Below are 15,248 nucleotides of genomic sequence, written 5' to 3' on the forward strand. Positions count from 1 at the left end.
GACTACTTTCTTGGGACCATTTTGTGAGCAATTTCCCATAACGGAGAAGATTTGGGTGTCAGGAGCGGGAGGAGTGTGGGAGTGTGTGTGTGTGTGTGAGTGTGTGTGTGTGTGTGTGTGGAGGGGGTGTGTGTGGATGGTGGAGGCTGTCAAAGAAATGTGGGTGACATCTTCCTCAGCATTCAGATTGAGCGGAAAAAAGAGAGCAAAGGAGAGACAGAGAGGGAAAAGAAGAGCCCAACAATGAGAGCATGAGAGAACAACTCTGTCATTGTCCCTTTGTCGCCCGTTCTGTGACAAGAACAGATCCATTTCTGAGCGTGTCACGCCTCACAGACTGCTCTCAAAGACAGGCCCGTTTGCAAATGGAATGCTCCATTTCTTAAAACAGCACTGAGGCATTTGATGAAACCCTGTGTATGTGTATTGTCTGTATGCTACTGAGACCTTGAATTTCCCCTGGGGATCAATAAAGTATCTATCTATCTACCCGTCTTTACAATATTGAGTGACTATCCATGTGGCTGTTTTCATTTGTCCCAAAGCTGAGATCAGCCAATATCTCTCCGATTTCTAAGCACTTTCATCTCCCGGGGAAGCTAAAAGCCGGATCTCTTGACTGAGTTAATGTGTAGAGGCAGTGGCCCTTATGACGTGCATGCAATTACTCTTCAATGACTATTTGATACTTGCAAGAGGCCGGGGCCAACCCCAGAGATTTCAAATCAAACGCAGGCCTATAACTGAGACAGGGTTTCCCGTAATGACTAAGACAAAAAAAGCAACAAAAAAAAAAGTCAAGGCCCAACACCATGTGCTTCCAGTGTGTGTGTGTGTGTGTGTGTGTGTGTGTGTGTGTGTGTGTCTCCACAAGCTGTCGCCCAGACAAGATGAGCATGCAGAATAAAGAGAATGAAGCCTTCACAGACAGGGTGGGCCTGTGAATCCTCAAAACCACTTAATGTCGCTGTAGTGCATCCGCTTGCATCTTGCTCATAGCGACAGGACGGTTTCGTATTTTTCCACTTAGACTGACAATAGTGAGTGAGCAGGGAGGACAGAACGTTTACTGTGCCAGATAAGGACTCTGGAGGAAAACCGACACCCGTTGGATCAATAAGGACCTCTGTCCAATGGAGCCATCTCGGTGTATAGTCGTATACAGTGTCAGTTCTAAAGAGTGGCTCATATCACTGAGGCCTGAGCTAAACATCTGATGGGTAACTCTGAAACGCTTAATTGAAAGCCAATAAAAACATCTCCCTCACTGCCTCCTCAGATCCTCCAGCAGATTAAAACTCACCAAACCCTCCCATGGAGCGCCACAGCACTAACATCTTAATTTCACACAAACGAGCCAGAATCAAAACACTCTGAAGGCTCTTGATCAATCGCAGCACCCTTCCCCACGTCACCCCCCCCACCCCCTACACCCACGCACCCCAACCCAGCAAGCCATTACCACTTGATGCCAAGCACATTTTTTGGCACGCACCTAAAAGCTTTAGTGAAACCAGGCCCTTCCCCGATAGCGAGAGCGAGAGAGAGAGAGAGAGAGAGAGAGAGAGAGAGAGAGAGAGAGAGAGAGAGAGAGAGAGAGAGAGAGAACCGCTCCAAGGCTCAGAGGGTTCCATCTCATGCACAGCACGCTTGGAAATGACACACCTAAGCCACAGCTCTGCAGGCACACTCTCTGTAGGGCCGCCACACACACACACACACACATCCACACACACACACACACACACACACACACACACAGAGCCCCAGCAGAGAGAGACAGCAAGAAAGAGTGAGAGAGCGAGAGAGAGAGAGAGAGAGAGAGAGAGAGAGAGAGAGAGAGAGAGAGAAAGAGAGAATACGAGAGGCTGGGGCCACGGCAAGCCAGTAGAGAGCACGGCCACGCAGCTTCAGGTCCATCACACACTTAAGCAGCGCGCTCAGCGGAGCAGGGCAGAGGCTTTAATGCACAGCAAGAGGTCCTTTTGAAACGCAACCGTTGCCACACAGACGGCCCTAGACGGGGAGACGATGAATTACAAATGTATGACTTCGCCACTTCAACTGTATAGGTCTATTGCAGAGCCAAGGGAGCAGGCAAAGGAGAGAGGGGAGAAAGAAAAGAACAGCCTCTGAAAATGGAAACATGGTAGCCATGGGTTTGACAGCCATGCTAGAAATACCTTCTCACACACATGGCAAACCCCAGTATTTATGAAAGCAGCAAATTACTCAAAGTTGGGTGGTTTCCACCCGATAAAGGGGAGGCCATCTCGCTTCACTTGCTCAGGCCCCCACCCCACGGCACTTCTCCCCAACTCTGTATTTATCAATTAGGGGCAAACCGCGACCATGACAAATGCATCCGCTGACATGACCACACGTCGGTAAACAAAACAAAGTCCCAACGACCTGAAACGAGCCAAGAATGACTAAATACAGGATGTCCCCGGCAGACAATGTAAATAGCCTATCGCTCCACTGTGACCACATCAGCAGGGGTGGGTGTGCATCCTGCCTGTCAGGCTGTCACTATGATTTGAGGCTTGTAGCGTTGGCACATCACTTCAATTAACAGAGAGGAGCTGGCAGAGGACCCCCCCCCCCCCCCCATCCACCCTTTCCCTCTGCCCACAGATTAAAATCACTGTGCAGCGAACTGACACAATTCAATCACAAATAACGGGGGCAAGAATTATTAACTCTGCTCTAAATTATAGTGATTATGACCGAGGGCTGTAATTGCAAGTCTGCATAATTATCAGGTTGATGTGTATTGGTGAATCCTGCCGTTAAAATAGCAGTGTTTGTGTACCAAAAACTGTGACTAGACATCACGACGACAACTCTAAATGATAGCAATGATTGTGAAATTGAGAGCTTAACACTAGGGTCAGGACTGAGGCATTGGGCCCATAATAGCCCCTACAAAAGCAACAGACTGCACAGTGTACAACAGGAGGTTTAGATTGGGATAAAGCCACTTACTTCATAGGCTTGAACAGTGCCTGGCCGTAGTTCTGGAATGTCATGATGAGCTTCAGCTGCGTGCCTCCGGACTTCATGGCTGCCGGAACAGGACAAGGGAACATCAGCTTCCGCAATCAGGAAAATGTACCACAAATACGAGACAGACTGAGACTGACCAACTTTCCTCCCTAACTGAGATCCAATAAAATGTCACCTCATTATGAGGAGAAAATGAGAGCCCATAAACTGTCTGATTACAAAGACTAACTGACACGTTAGGAAGGACATTGAGGGCATTTGGGACTTAACTCTCAGGGAAAGGCCTGATAAGGTAGTAGTTAAAAGGCCATTTGGCAGAATATGATGCAAAAGATAAGGTAGAATTCTTCCCAGTGTGTGTCAGATGTCTGCATTTTCCAAAGAGGCATTTTCCAGTATTCTAACTTTCACTGTTTGATGGAGGGGTGGAGTGGGGGGGGGGGGGGTACTTTGAAAGTGTAAAAACAAGTTCAAGTCTCAGAGACAGGAAGATCTTACCAGCTCCATATCAACCCAAGCTTTATATGAATGAGTTATACTTTTACATATGATATGTCTTTTATTCTTTAATGGCTTTGTCCTCAATCAGGTTATTAATCCAGATTTGTCAATATTAAGGTCTCTGTGCCGGTCCTACTCTGCTCATATGGCTTACCCACACTGGTGATTCTTTGAGACACAAGGTCTTTGAGCATGGCATCGATGACCGGGTTGTGGCGGGAGTAGAGCTCATATCGGTTTATTCCAATGTGGAAGCGCAGCCAGTTTGGATAGGCATCTGCTGACAGCTCTCCATTTTGAGTGTATTCACCCTCCTTGCCTTGAGTATGCCTTTGGGGGGAAAATAAAGCACATGACAGTCTAAGACAGGGACTGAGAGGAGCAGGGAGCAGTGGCTGGGCATGACGTTGCCCACAGCAGCTGTCTTGTGCTTACAGTGACTTGAATCAGATATGTGAAAACAATGCAACATCAGAGGGGGAGTCTAGTGTAGGGTGCAACGATACAATACAGGCTACTGAAAAAAAGTTTGTAGTGCACTATACAAGAGGCTAACAGGAGGGGATTTCTAAATTCCAATTTGGATACTACTGTGACATTTCAAAGGAAGGAACACTGCATTCAAATATGTTGACTACAAGGTCGTCCAGTTCAAAAAGTTCAGGAGCTTATCAGTGGGCCTGATGTAAAATGTCTACAAAAATTACATAACATGGACCTAACCTAACTCTAACCAATTTGAGCTTCCATGTAAATGGCGTGAGATAATAGTAAAATAATTTTGTATGCTCAAAATCTAAATGTAGTTGTCTGAAATTATTTTGAATACTGTAAGCCCTCTTCTTACAAATGTCAACAAAAACATCTGAAACGAGGTTCAAATACCATTCTTGGTTTTCAGCAGCTTTCGGGTCAAATCTTATGTCCGTGTTGACGTTGAATAACGTGTCTTCGTCTGTCAGTGTCGGCAAAGGTCTTTTGTAGAGATGGTGTTCATACAACGCAGAAAGTCGAGAACCTTTGACAGGTACATTCTTGCTTCTGTTTGAGTCCCCGATAAATTGTTTCTTGCCTTCACTGTTTTGTGCGAAATGTTCAAGTCTTTTGAGAGCCTCTGTTTTATCGCCCGCGGCTGTTATTTTTTCCAGTGAATGTGAGGACAGATTGGAGCTAGGCTCGTTACTGAAGTCTTGAAGTATTCGCAAAGTATGCTTATTAGGCCAGCCCGAATCTGGTCCCGACCTGGGTCGATGTTTGCCCCAGTTCTGAGGCTCCTCGCTCGGCCGGTGAGGGCAGGAACAGGCGGCGTTGCTCCGTCGCTCCAGCTTGGGTAATAAGTCTATCATAATATGCATCGAGCATGCTATGAGGAACACCATGAGGATCAAAACTCGAAATTTACGAAAGAGTATCATCTTCATAGTGTCCTGTTCGATTAGAATAATAAGAGCAAAAACGAAGAGACACACTACATCGCAAAAGGTGTACACCACGCTGACCGCTAATTTCAAAAGGTATATATTAACGTTATCATGTTCATTTGCCAGCTTTGTAAGATATAAGAGCACAGCTTGCTTTTTAAAATACAATTGTCCGTTTCTAATGCCGATTCACTTATCTTCTCTTGGCGGTTTAAAACAATAAAATCGGATCATGTCGCCAGGTGTAGCCTACTAGGTTGACCAGGCACGGGCCAGTGGCGAACCTGTGCATGCAGCATTCAAAAATATCTCCTCGCCCTGAGAAAGAACCACAAATTCAGAGAGGTGATACTTTCGCGACGTTCATGCCTAAAAAGTGGCGACGTTCTTTCTGCAGGCGCTTTGGAGAGACAATGTGGATTTATCCACAATGATGCGTGTTCGCCAGATCCTCAACGGAGCGGTCCATCCTCGGATCTGCAGGGCACAAACCTCCTGTCCATATCATCTGAGCACTAAGAAGACATTTGAAGCCAGCAACTTGTGCTCCATGGCATAACAGATGTGTCGTAAAAAGGTGTTTTCCAATTTCTGTCAGAGTATCAGTCGTTCACATAGAAACGTTGTTCTTGAGGATCCTCCAATAGCCCAGACTTGGAAGCACAATATAAAACCAATCAACGTGCGCAGAAGACGAAGAGAAAGTGATGCACCAGGCTCCTTCCGTCGGGCAAAGTGTACATTTCTAGATACTCAAGCCACGATTCCGCACAGCGATCACAACCACTACGACGAAAGAATGGTATTTCTGACAAGTGCAAGATTTGTTGGTCGGTCCAGAAGCTACACCTAGGCGTAGACTTGAGGAAATAGTTGTGTAGAGTGCGAGAGCTGTGGTGGGTGTGTTATATGTCATGATGAAGGCAGCGGCGCAGAGCTTCTAAATCCAACCTTGCTTAGCGTCACAGGAACGAGATTGGCTGAGTCTTCGCAGTCACTGACAATGGCTTTGAAAAGCAGCAATCAGAGCAGGGCAGAAGACTCGCTCTGCAGAATCTGTTTGCACAGCAAGAGGGCGTCTTGCCCTTGCGCGCCCTGTGATGCTGGACAACCTGTGCATTATAAACAAATGCTGTTGATAATCAGCAGATTCGAACTGTATGGATTTTAACGTAAAATTCCTTAATGTCCCTCCTAATACATATACCCTGACAATCCCAGTGAAGGCTACTCAGAATGGTGGTAGCTCACAAGGGGGATTTACTGACCTTTTCCAGGGGCTATTTGGGGGCTTTCCCCTTCATAGGCTGTCAGTGTTCTTGAGTTACACCATTGTAGCCCGGTAATATTACATTTGCTACATATATCTCTGATAGGTAACACAAAAGTCCTATTTACAACGACATACTACATTGTAATAAGTTAATTTACCCTATTACCCCACCCCATTCAAGTATAGCCTAACATAGTATGTCATGGACCAAGGACCTCCAGTCTTTAAGTATATTATTTTATAGTTATAAAACAGTGGCATGTTTTAGTTTAGTATTTAACATGGCATCTTATAACAGACTGTTGTGGCATATTGCAATAGGATATCTGTAATGCACCAATAGAAGTAGCCAATGTCACTGTAATACTATGGATTTAAATGTCATCGTGTCAGGTTATGTCAGGAAATGTCATCCGCTATGACATTTTTAATGAACTCATTATATCAGTCTGAAAAGGACTGAAGTGGAGTCTTTCCATAATCCCCCAAATTCTAAACAGTCGAACATATATTTAGCTCTAACCCAGTCCATAGCCTAGTCTGCTTGCAAATCGTTACAGCCAGCTGGAGCGGTAATGAACAAACGTGCCGGGGGAACTAATGATAACCATTACTCATTACAGTGTGCTCTACAACGGGTAGACTCTGTCAATGTGGTCGTAAATTGCCAACTCTGTTTTGTGACTGGCCAAGCGATGATAATGACCCTTTGAACATCCTTAGCTAGCTGAATGAGATGCTGGTGTATCAATAGCCAGTGGGAATATAGAGTGTGTATGTCTACACCTCTATGAATTACGTGGACGTGGGATGACACGGGCTAAGATGTGGCTTAGGCTTTCCACTGAGCGGTTGTAAACCAGTCATCCAGTTATCACAAAATGCCCTATCTACCTAAATGTCAAGTGACAGATTTAGTGACCGTTACCAAGTGACTACTGATTCTGTAGATTACAGAGAAAGATCGAGAGAAATATATACAAAGAGACACAGAGAAAGCCCATTGTGAACACAATGCTATCATTACACGCTAAATGATATGATGCTGTGTGAGTTGGGGGAGGTGGCACTTGTGATCACCAGTGGTGTTTGATGGCAATGATACAGACACATGAGCCAACACCAGCCTTGTCGGGGCTCTTGTGTAGCGCACACACAATAGACCATTCTGGACAACTCGTTGCCTGGGGTGGTGGCTTTGATAAATGAGCATTGATTTCAACAAGGGTTAAATTCCACTGTGGGTTAGTGGGCTAGCACCCAAAGTCTATAGCTCGTATGGGCCTTAGCCACGCCATGCCTTAGCCTTCAGTCACAGTCACATTAATATCTCGCCCCAGCCCGAGGCTCAGTGAATCAGTGGCTAGTAGATAGATAGATAGATAGATAGATAGATACTTTATTGATCCCCAGGGGAAATTCAAGATAATGCACAGTGACCACAGTAAACGTATGTGTCAACTGTACCCACTTGCCTCTGACCCTGGCACGCACCACAGGGAAGCGCACAAGCCCGTCCGGCAGCCTCTGCCCAGACCACGGCTAAATTTGCCAAGCCTTGCATTACGGCCAAAGCACTGAGTCAACGCGAAGGCCACACCGCTTCATCTCTCTCGTTGGCCAGCGGGATGGCAACTGTGTGTGGAAGGGATGGGGGGAGAAAGAGAGAGAGAGAGAGCTGGGGAAGAGAGAGTGGGGTTCCAGGCCCCCTCAGACGGGCAAAGGCAACGGAGGATTTGTTCCTTTCAAAGCGCTGACTGCAGCAGGGGCTGTAAATAAGGCTGAATAGATTTATGGGCCTCTCCAGCGCGTCTCAGCCTTAGGTATCAGGGCATACCATTAGATACAGTCTTGTGGACAGAGATAGGGGATTATTCTCCAGATAGATATAGCGATAGCAGATATAGATAGGGTCATACCGCGAAAGCATGGCCCGACAACCCTATTTATTATGAAGTCAGAGATGTATGCCGCAGGCCTGGCCCTACTGGAGATAGGGAACGAGCAGCCGCAGCCACCCTCGCGCCTCCACATGGAGAGTGTGGTCAAATTGAAATGAAAATGAGAAACGGGAGCAAAGCAGACATCAGATGTGCCAATGCTCTGGCACAGTTAGTGTTTGGGGGGGGGGGGGGGTCGTCCGTCCTTAATGATCTATTAAAAGGCTTTGTGAGTTCCCCAGGCTTAAAATGGGGGTACCACTTAGTTTGTGGATGACTCTGGGGTAATAACCTTGATACTGTGCCAGAGTGGCGGAGGATTTCTGCTGATTAGGCCAGACTTGTTACCCACCCCAACTCTATTTTCTCCACGAAGCCATTTTATTCCTTAAGCACCAAACATTTAGAGAGTGTTCCACTGCCACCCGAGAGCTAAATCGGCGCAGGTCGGATCTTGTGTGTGACCACCAGGGCCGGGGCAAAATATTCACCGAACAAAACTCATTTATCTGCAGTGTAGCACGGAGCATCTGATGATGAGGCTGCCGGAGCAAATGGATCTAACAGATAACACTGCCCTCCGATGCCCTCTGTGTGTGTGCTGTATGGATGGGCTATTATTATTCCACTCTGCATACAACAGCACTCCCCACATATTACTTGTGCCCATCGTAGTGCGCATTCGTATTCCCTTCACATGGCTGCACTGAACGTGTGCTATCTTCTGCTAATTTTGAAAGTAGAATTAGCTGATTTAATCAAGTAAAGGCCCTACTTTTTATCAAGTCAGCCGGGCCAGCATCATGGCCAGGAGGCGTGAATGTGCCGCTTTTCGACAGTACATGCCTCGTTAACCAGGAGTTCAAAATAAGTGTGAGCTCTATTCAGTGGAGATTTTCTGTTTTGTTCACATTTAAATGTTTTAAAAGGAGAGAGTTTTGACCTGTAAAACCTATTCTCATGTTCAATTCATAGTGATAGCCCAAAGCTAAATATTACAGTTAAATTAAAGTTATTCATTTATGAAATGTTGTTTGCACAACAATAGTCGGTTAAATACATGTGGATGACTAATGTGAAAATTGTATTAAATGTTTCTCCACCTATTTCATGAGACAATATAGAGATATAAACTGAAAATTCTCCATTGAAAGACTGAAAAATGCATGGTCTGAAATAACATTGTACCCTTTTTTTCTAGCAGTGCTGTGCTTCTATCCTATACCAGATGCTGCTGCGGCTCGATCTCAATCGGATGTTTGAGGACGCGCCATGTTCACAGTGTGAGATGCTCGCTGCTGGTGCAGTCCCAGGGGCTGACGAGGGCCATCCAGGCCGTGCAGCTGGAGGAGCTGGCGGAGGTGCGAAACAGAGGCTCCGTGTGGGGAATTGAGGTGCCGTGGCCGGCAGCGATGAGGCAGGGAGCTTAAAATAAGCTAGCTAGCGTCGCGAAAGATGTGTTTGCTTCTGTGTTTTTTTCCCTCACTCCCTCTCTCACTCTGCCTCCCTCCCCCTCTCTCTTGATTCCATCCATCTCTTCTCTCTCTCTCCCACACTGACTGTCTTTTTCTATTTATACCACGTCTGGTCACCTACAGTCTATATGGCGCGCTTGGTGAAGTGGAAGCGGAAAAGTTGCTTAACCATTGGGGAGAGTGTTGTTTGTGCCGCGTCTCCTCCAGCCCTGTTGTGATTGGCTGGTGGGCCCCTCCTGTATCCCATAATGACAGGGACGGCGGGTGAGCCTAAATGAGGCCGAGAGTTTTCTGATGGACAACAGGTTGTGGTCCCTGGTGTTTCGTCACAACACAGCCGTGTGTGTGGTTTTTAATATGCGTTCCGAGCTCTCTGGCTGACTAGGGATGATTATGGAAACGACCCCCTTACCCCGTCAAAATAACAGTCATCAGTGACCGCATGTTTGTTATTCTGGGTGCGCCCTCCACATCACTAGAAAGTGATAGGCATCACTTTTTCGCCAGATACAGCATGCATAATAAACAGATGGAAGAATTACGATTAATTTCAAGACCGAACAGAATACTCAGTGTGCATCTCACAACAACAGCAGGGGAGGGAAAATGCACCATTTCCTAAATGAAAACCATCCGTTTTTTTTTATTTTTTTAAATGGGTCGAACCAGCCATTTTAGCCCTCCGCGCTTCTCCTGTAATTATGGTCATGGTTAATGGTCTTATCTGACGCTGCCTAGTATTTCAGTGCGTGAGTGACTCACCCAGCAGTTATGGGATGGCGTGGCGAAGAGGCCCTCCTCCCATGAATTCACCTTTATTTACTTTTTCTTTCCCCCCTGGAAATAACTTTGGCCGCAACTTCCTCTCACCTGCAGTATGAGAAATCAAACTTAATGGCTGAGGATGGCTGTTTTGACTGTTCATTTTTAGCCATGTAGTATAGATACTGTGGCGCGCGCCAGACTGGGCGGGCGCAGTGGCAGATGTCGTCTCTGCTACTTGCAATGCATGTTTGCTTATTTTTGGTGAGATTTATGCTGTGTGCAGTGTTGTAGAAAAAAGTGTAATAAACATTTTTACTTTTCTGTTAATAATGCCTCTTACTTATCTGGCTTTGCCATCATGACTAATAGACATATTGCTGCTTGCACCAAAAATAAACTGTAGAAATAGATTATACATTAAACACAGTGAAGAAATGATACTGAAGACTCAGATATAAGCAGAGTGATAATTCCTTCACTCCATTGTTTCCACCATAGGAGTCAGAGCCTTTGCAACCCACACTGATCCTGTCGTCTCGTAACCATCCGACCAGCTTTGCGCCGTCGTTTTGAGCAACACACCAGCAGCCTACAGTCTTCCCTAAAGGTTTCCCCCAGCTCACAGCCCCAGGCCTCCTGTACTGCAATTATGCCGAATGCTGAGTCGGCACGTTAAAGAGTACCTCCGCACACTTTCCAGTGCGTTATAAGTCACAACACACACACACACACATGCACACACACACGGCGTGCTGGCAGCGGCAGGTGGTGGTAGTGCTTGCCGAAGCCTTCATTACCAGCCCTGGCTGTCTGGCTTTAAAAATGTCTCCGTAGCACCGTTTCTGACACCCCAAAAACACTAGCAGTTGCATAAACATAAGGTTATGGAGCTATGATGCCCCCGAATTAGCCCTAGATTGGTGCTCTGCCGTTGCCAGGGGGAAGCTGTCAGGTCGCAGCAACACAGTAAAAGCTCGGGTGGTGGTGGCGCGTGTGTGTGTGTGTGTGTGTGTGTGTGTGTGTGGGGGGGGGGGGCACATCTCTCAGAGCTCACAGTGGGTGGTGACATCCCCATGACAGAGGGAGAGGTGAAACACATGCAGGAGCGGCTGTGTGCAGTGAAACGGCTGGGTAAACTTACACTGTTGAGAGACTGAGACTGAATGTTCTTCTCACAAATTAGGGCCCCTGAGTCCTGTGCTGTTTAGAGAGAGAGAGAAAGAGGGAGAGAGAGAGAGAGAGCTAATTTTGGATGGGAGACATGTTTATGAATACAGCCTTAATTTTAAAATGGAGAGGTCATCTGTTTGACTGAGCTATGCCTACTCACATGTGATAACAATCTGCATTTGGCTGTGGAAATCTTATTGCATCTCAATTATTGACTTGACTGTAGGCCACTGCTCACAGCTCACTGTTTATAAAGGCTGATTCCAACTGTCGAGTGACATACTGTTGAATGGTTGAAGCCATTTTTTGACAAAGGATTATATTGTTAAGGGATGTTACTGCTTCAAAAGACCTGTGAAGCATGTTAGGGTGTATTTTCGGTAACACTCAAACACACAAATACACCCATTTATAAATGTTCTAAATAAAACAAGTTTGAGCATGAAATTACATTATCACGTTAAATATGTCAGCACAAACATGCAGAAGCAGGGTGGTACCTCCCATCTAATCTGCTTAGCAGAGAGAAAGACTCTGTGACCTGCTTGTTGCACTGAAACAGTGAACTTCTCACATGCTAATTTTCAGATAGTCTTGTTTTCTGGTCCAATGGCCTAAAAACATAATAACAGAGTTATTTATGACATACGACTGCACAGCCTTGCACCTTGGCTATGTGTCCCTTCCCTGTTCACGGAGAGATGAGGTTGAGTCAGGATAATAATATTGCCAACCATATAATTACCTCATAAGTGTCCAAAATGCAATCTCCATGCCATTTACCCAACTACAAGTGCATCCCTGTCTTCTGAGAGAGGGGCCCAAAACTGCTGGGTAATTCAGACGCGCGGTTGGACGTGTGGGCGAGCGCGAGTAAGGTGAGGCCGCGGTCCGGTGAGCCGATCTGGCGCAGGGGCGTGGGATCCGTCATCGGCCTCACAAAGGGACAGTGTGCTCGCAGAGCGGCCACCAAAACAAGCTTTTCCATCTAATCTCAAATGCTGTTGGCCAGGGGCTGTGGGCAGCTGAGGGCAGTCAGAGTTTGGGGTGTAGTGTTCGCATAGCTGTACTGTATGTGTGTGTGTGTGTGTGTGTCTAAGAGAGAGAGAGAGGGAGGGTAAGACAGGGTAAGACAGAGCGAGGGTATGTGGATCCCACACATGCTGCATTAAACGGCAGCAATAATGGCTTTCCTCGTGGTATAGTTCTCTCTGGTCCGGGGAAGTGGGGTGACCTTTCGGGCTTCCATGGCAGGTACTTTCCCCGAGGCTAAACAGAGGCTCTGTATTGTGGCGGCGGCCCTCCTCCGCCGGGCACAAAAGAGTGCATTGAGCGGCCGGGGCCAGAGGCTCTGTTCGTCCCCCTCTAGCTGCTCAGGTGTCATGGATGCTGACAAGAAAATCCTCCCTGTTGCCACCTGCACTCTTTCTCCATTTCTCCTGCTCCATGCACTTGTGTGTGTGTGTGTGTGTGTGTGTGTGTGTGTGTCTGTGTGTGTCAGGGGGAAGCAGAACTCTTGTGTCTATATGTCTTTGAATGGTAGAGCTTTGTGTTGTGTGTGTGTGACTTTTCTGTGTGAGTGTTGGTGCATCTATCCGTGTGTGAGTTGTTGTGCATTGCGTGCATGTGTGTGTGTGTGAGTGCTAGAATGTGTATGTGTGTGAGAGTGCTAGAATGTGTACGTGTATGTGTGTGTGTGTGTGTGAGTGCTTGAATGTGTATGTGCGTGTATGTGTGAGTGCTAGAATGTGTATGTGTGTGAGTGCTAGAATGTGTATGTGTGTGTGTGTGTGTGTGAGTGTGTAGTGGTGGGGGCTCATCAGAAAGAGAGAGAGAGAGAGGGAAAAGAGGTTGCATCAGCTGCCTGAGGAGAGATTAAAACGACGGCGGCAAAACAGACTGTTTTTGTCAAAAGTTGTCATGCCGTGACGCACAGTGCACTGCACCACACCGTTCGGGTGCTTTATTTGACAAGAATAGGTGGCACAGTAGCACTCATCATGAACACTATTTTTAGGAGATTAATGTGACACAGCTGCACAGAGCATGGGATGACACCAGAAATGTTCTTTAAAGAAGAAAACCTTGGTGTCTCTCTGCACCAAAAACAAGCATTATGGCACTTTAAGTAGTGGCATGGGTCTATTACTGTGACCACTGATTTAACTTTGCTCAGATTCAAGGAGCAGAAAACAATTTCAAATGTCAATCAACCTGCAGTTTCTGGGCTGGAAAAATGGGCTCGATGGTCATTTCACATGTTCATTATTCAGGTACCGTATTTAGGTCACCACTTTCAATATCATTGTATAAGAACTTTTATATGTAAAGCGAATTATGGCTGATAACAACTTACAATATATTCAATACAATACACTAGGACTTGGTGCCTAATGCATACAAAAGTTGTTTGATAATGATACTGCCGTTTGATAATGATTTAACTGTTTTCTCATCCATGCGGAATGAAGTTGAGGTGGAACAAGACAAAACTAATATCTATATTGCTCATGTGTGTATGGCATATGAACATGGCCATAGTTGTGATGGAATTTCTATTTTACACCGCAGCACAGACGTGTGCATTTCTACAGAATGCTTCCATGTGCATGGACAAGACATACTGTAGAAAGCAGGTCTCGACACTAATAGCTATACGGTGCGCAGCTTATGCATGTTTGTCATTATGTGTATGCCGGTGTTGAGCTTCTAGTCTCAATCACTATGAAATGAACCTGTGCCAGACCGGAGATGTATTTTTCCACCAGAGCCGAGCAAGCCAGAGCCTCCAATCTGTTGGTAATTCCGTGCAGGTCTGACGGAGCTGCCACTTCGTTCACTGAAATGAGACTTAGGTGTGTGTGTGTGTGTGTGTGTGTGAATGAGAAAGAGAGGGAGAGAGTATGTGTGTGTCAGTAGGTGTATGTGTGACATGCGGTGATGAATGTTTGTGATGAATGTGCGTCTGATGCTGAATTTGTATGTTTTGTTCTTGGAGGTCTTTAGGGACCCGTGTGTACATACCTTGATTAATGTGTTTGTATGCAAATATATGTGTGTGTGTGTGTGTGTGTGTGTGTGTGTGTGTGTGTGTGTGTGTGTGTGTGTGTGTGTGTGTGTGTGTGCGTGTAAAAGTGCACGCATCTGTTCACGCTTTTACAGTTGTGCATACATATGAGCGCATTGTGAATGTGTGCGTAGGCAAGCGTGCGTGCACGCATGGAGATAGCACGTTTTACCTTCAGCGTGGGGAGATTCATGGTTCCGTCTTCCATGAAGCGCACTGCCTTCCATCTGTGACCGGCAGCCCCCTCCAAACCCCCAGTGCCACACAGGAGAGAGGTGGCAGAGGCCTGATTAAGGACCAGCCCTCTCTCTAGCTTGTGTAAATCTACCCACAAGCCACCCCCGATCCCTTATTTCACACTGCGCTACGCATTTTTAAATGAAACCAAACAACCCCTTTTGTGGAAAGTGTCTGAAAGCAGTGAATCAGAGAGAATTGCTCAAGAGCTTCAATTCTACACCACTGGAGCTTGCTTTAGAGAGGTTTGTAAAAAAAAAACCCTCCACTTCATCGTAAACATTCTCCCTTTTATTTTGCAGTTTGTGTGTGGAATTATATATACATTGCGCTAAATGTGGTTGAGCGGTCAGCATTTAGCGGCTTTTGGTCGGAAAAGTCACACATTTT

General features: G+C 46.2%; 1 protein-coding gene across 1 annotated transcript in view; it reads right to left on the reverse strand.

The window, feature by feature from the left end:
• fam20cb (FAM20C golgi associated secretory pathway kinase b) overlaps positions 1-5,841 on the reverse strand; it is a 43,619-nt gene extending 37,778 nt beyond the window's left edge. Inside the window, exons 1-3 of the mRNA XM_042081950.1 lie at positions 4,396-5,841; positions 3,665-3,840; positions 2,989-3,067 (exon numbers count right to left, since the gene is read on the reverse strand). Of these exons, the coding sequence (XP_041937884.1) occupies positions 2,989-3,067; positions 3,665-3,840; positions 4,396-4,931 (791 nt within the window). The 5' untranslated portion in view covers positions 4,932-5,841. The remainder of the gene's footprint in view (positions 1-2,988; positions 3,068-3,664; positions 3,841-4,395) is intronic.
• Between the last annotated feature and the right edge of the window lie 9,407 nt (positions 5,842-15,248).

This window comes from Alosa sapidissima, chromosome 24 (assembly GCF_018492685.1).
Source record: "Alosa sapidissima isolate fAloSap1 chromosome 24, fAloSap1.pri, whole genome shotgun sequence".
Taxonomy (NCBI): Eukaryota; Metazoa; Chordata; class Actinopteri; order Clupeiformes; family Clupeidae; genus Alosa; species Alosa sapidissima.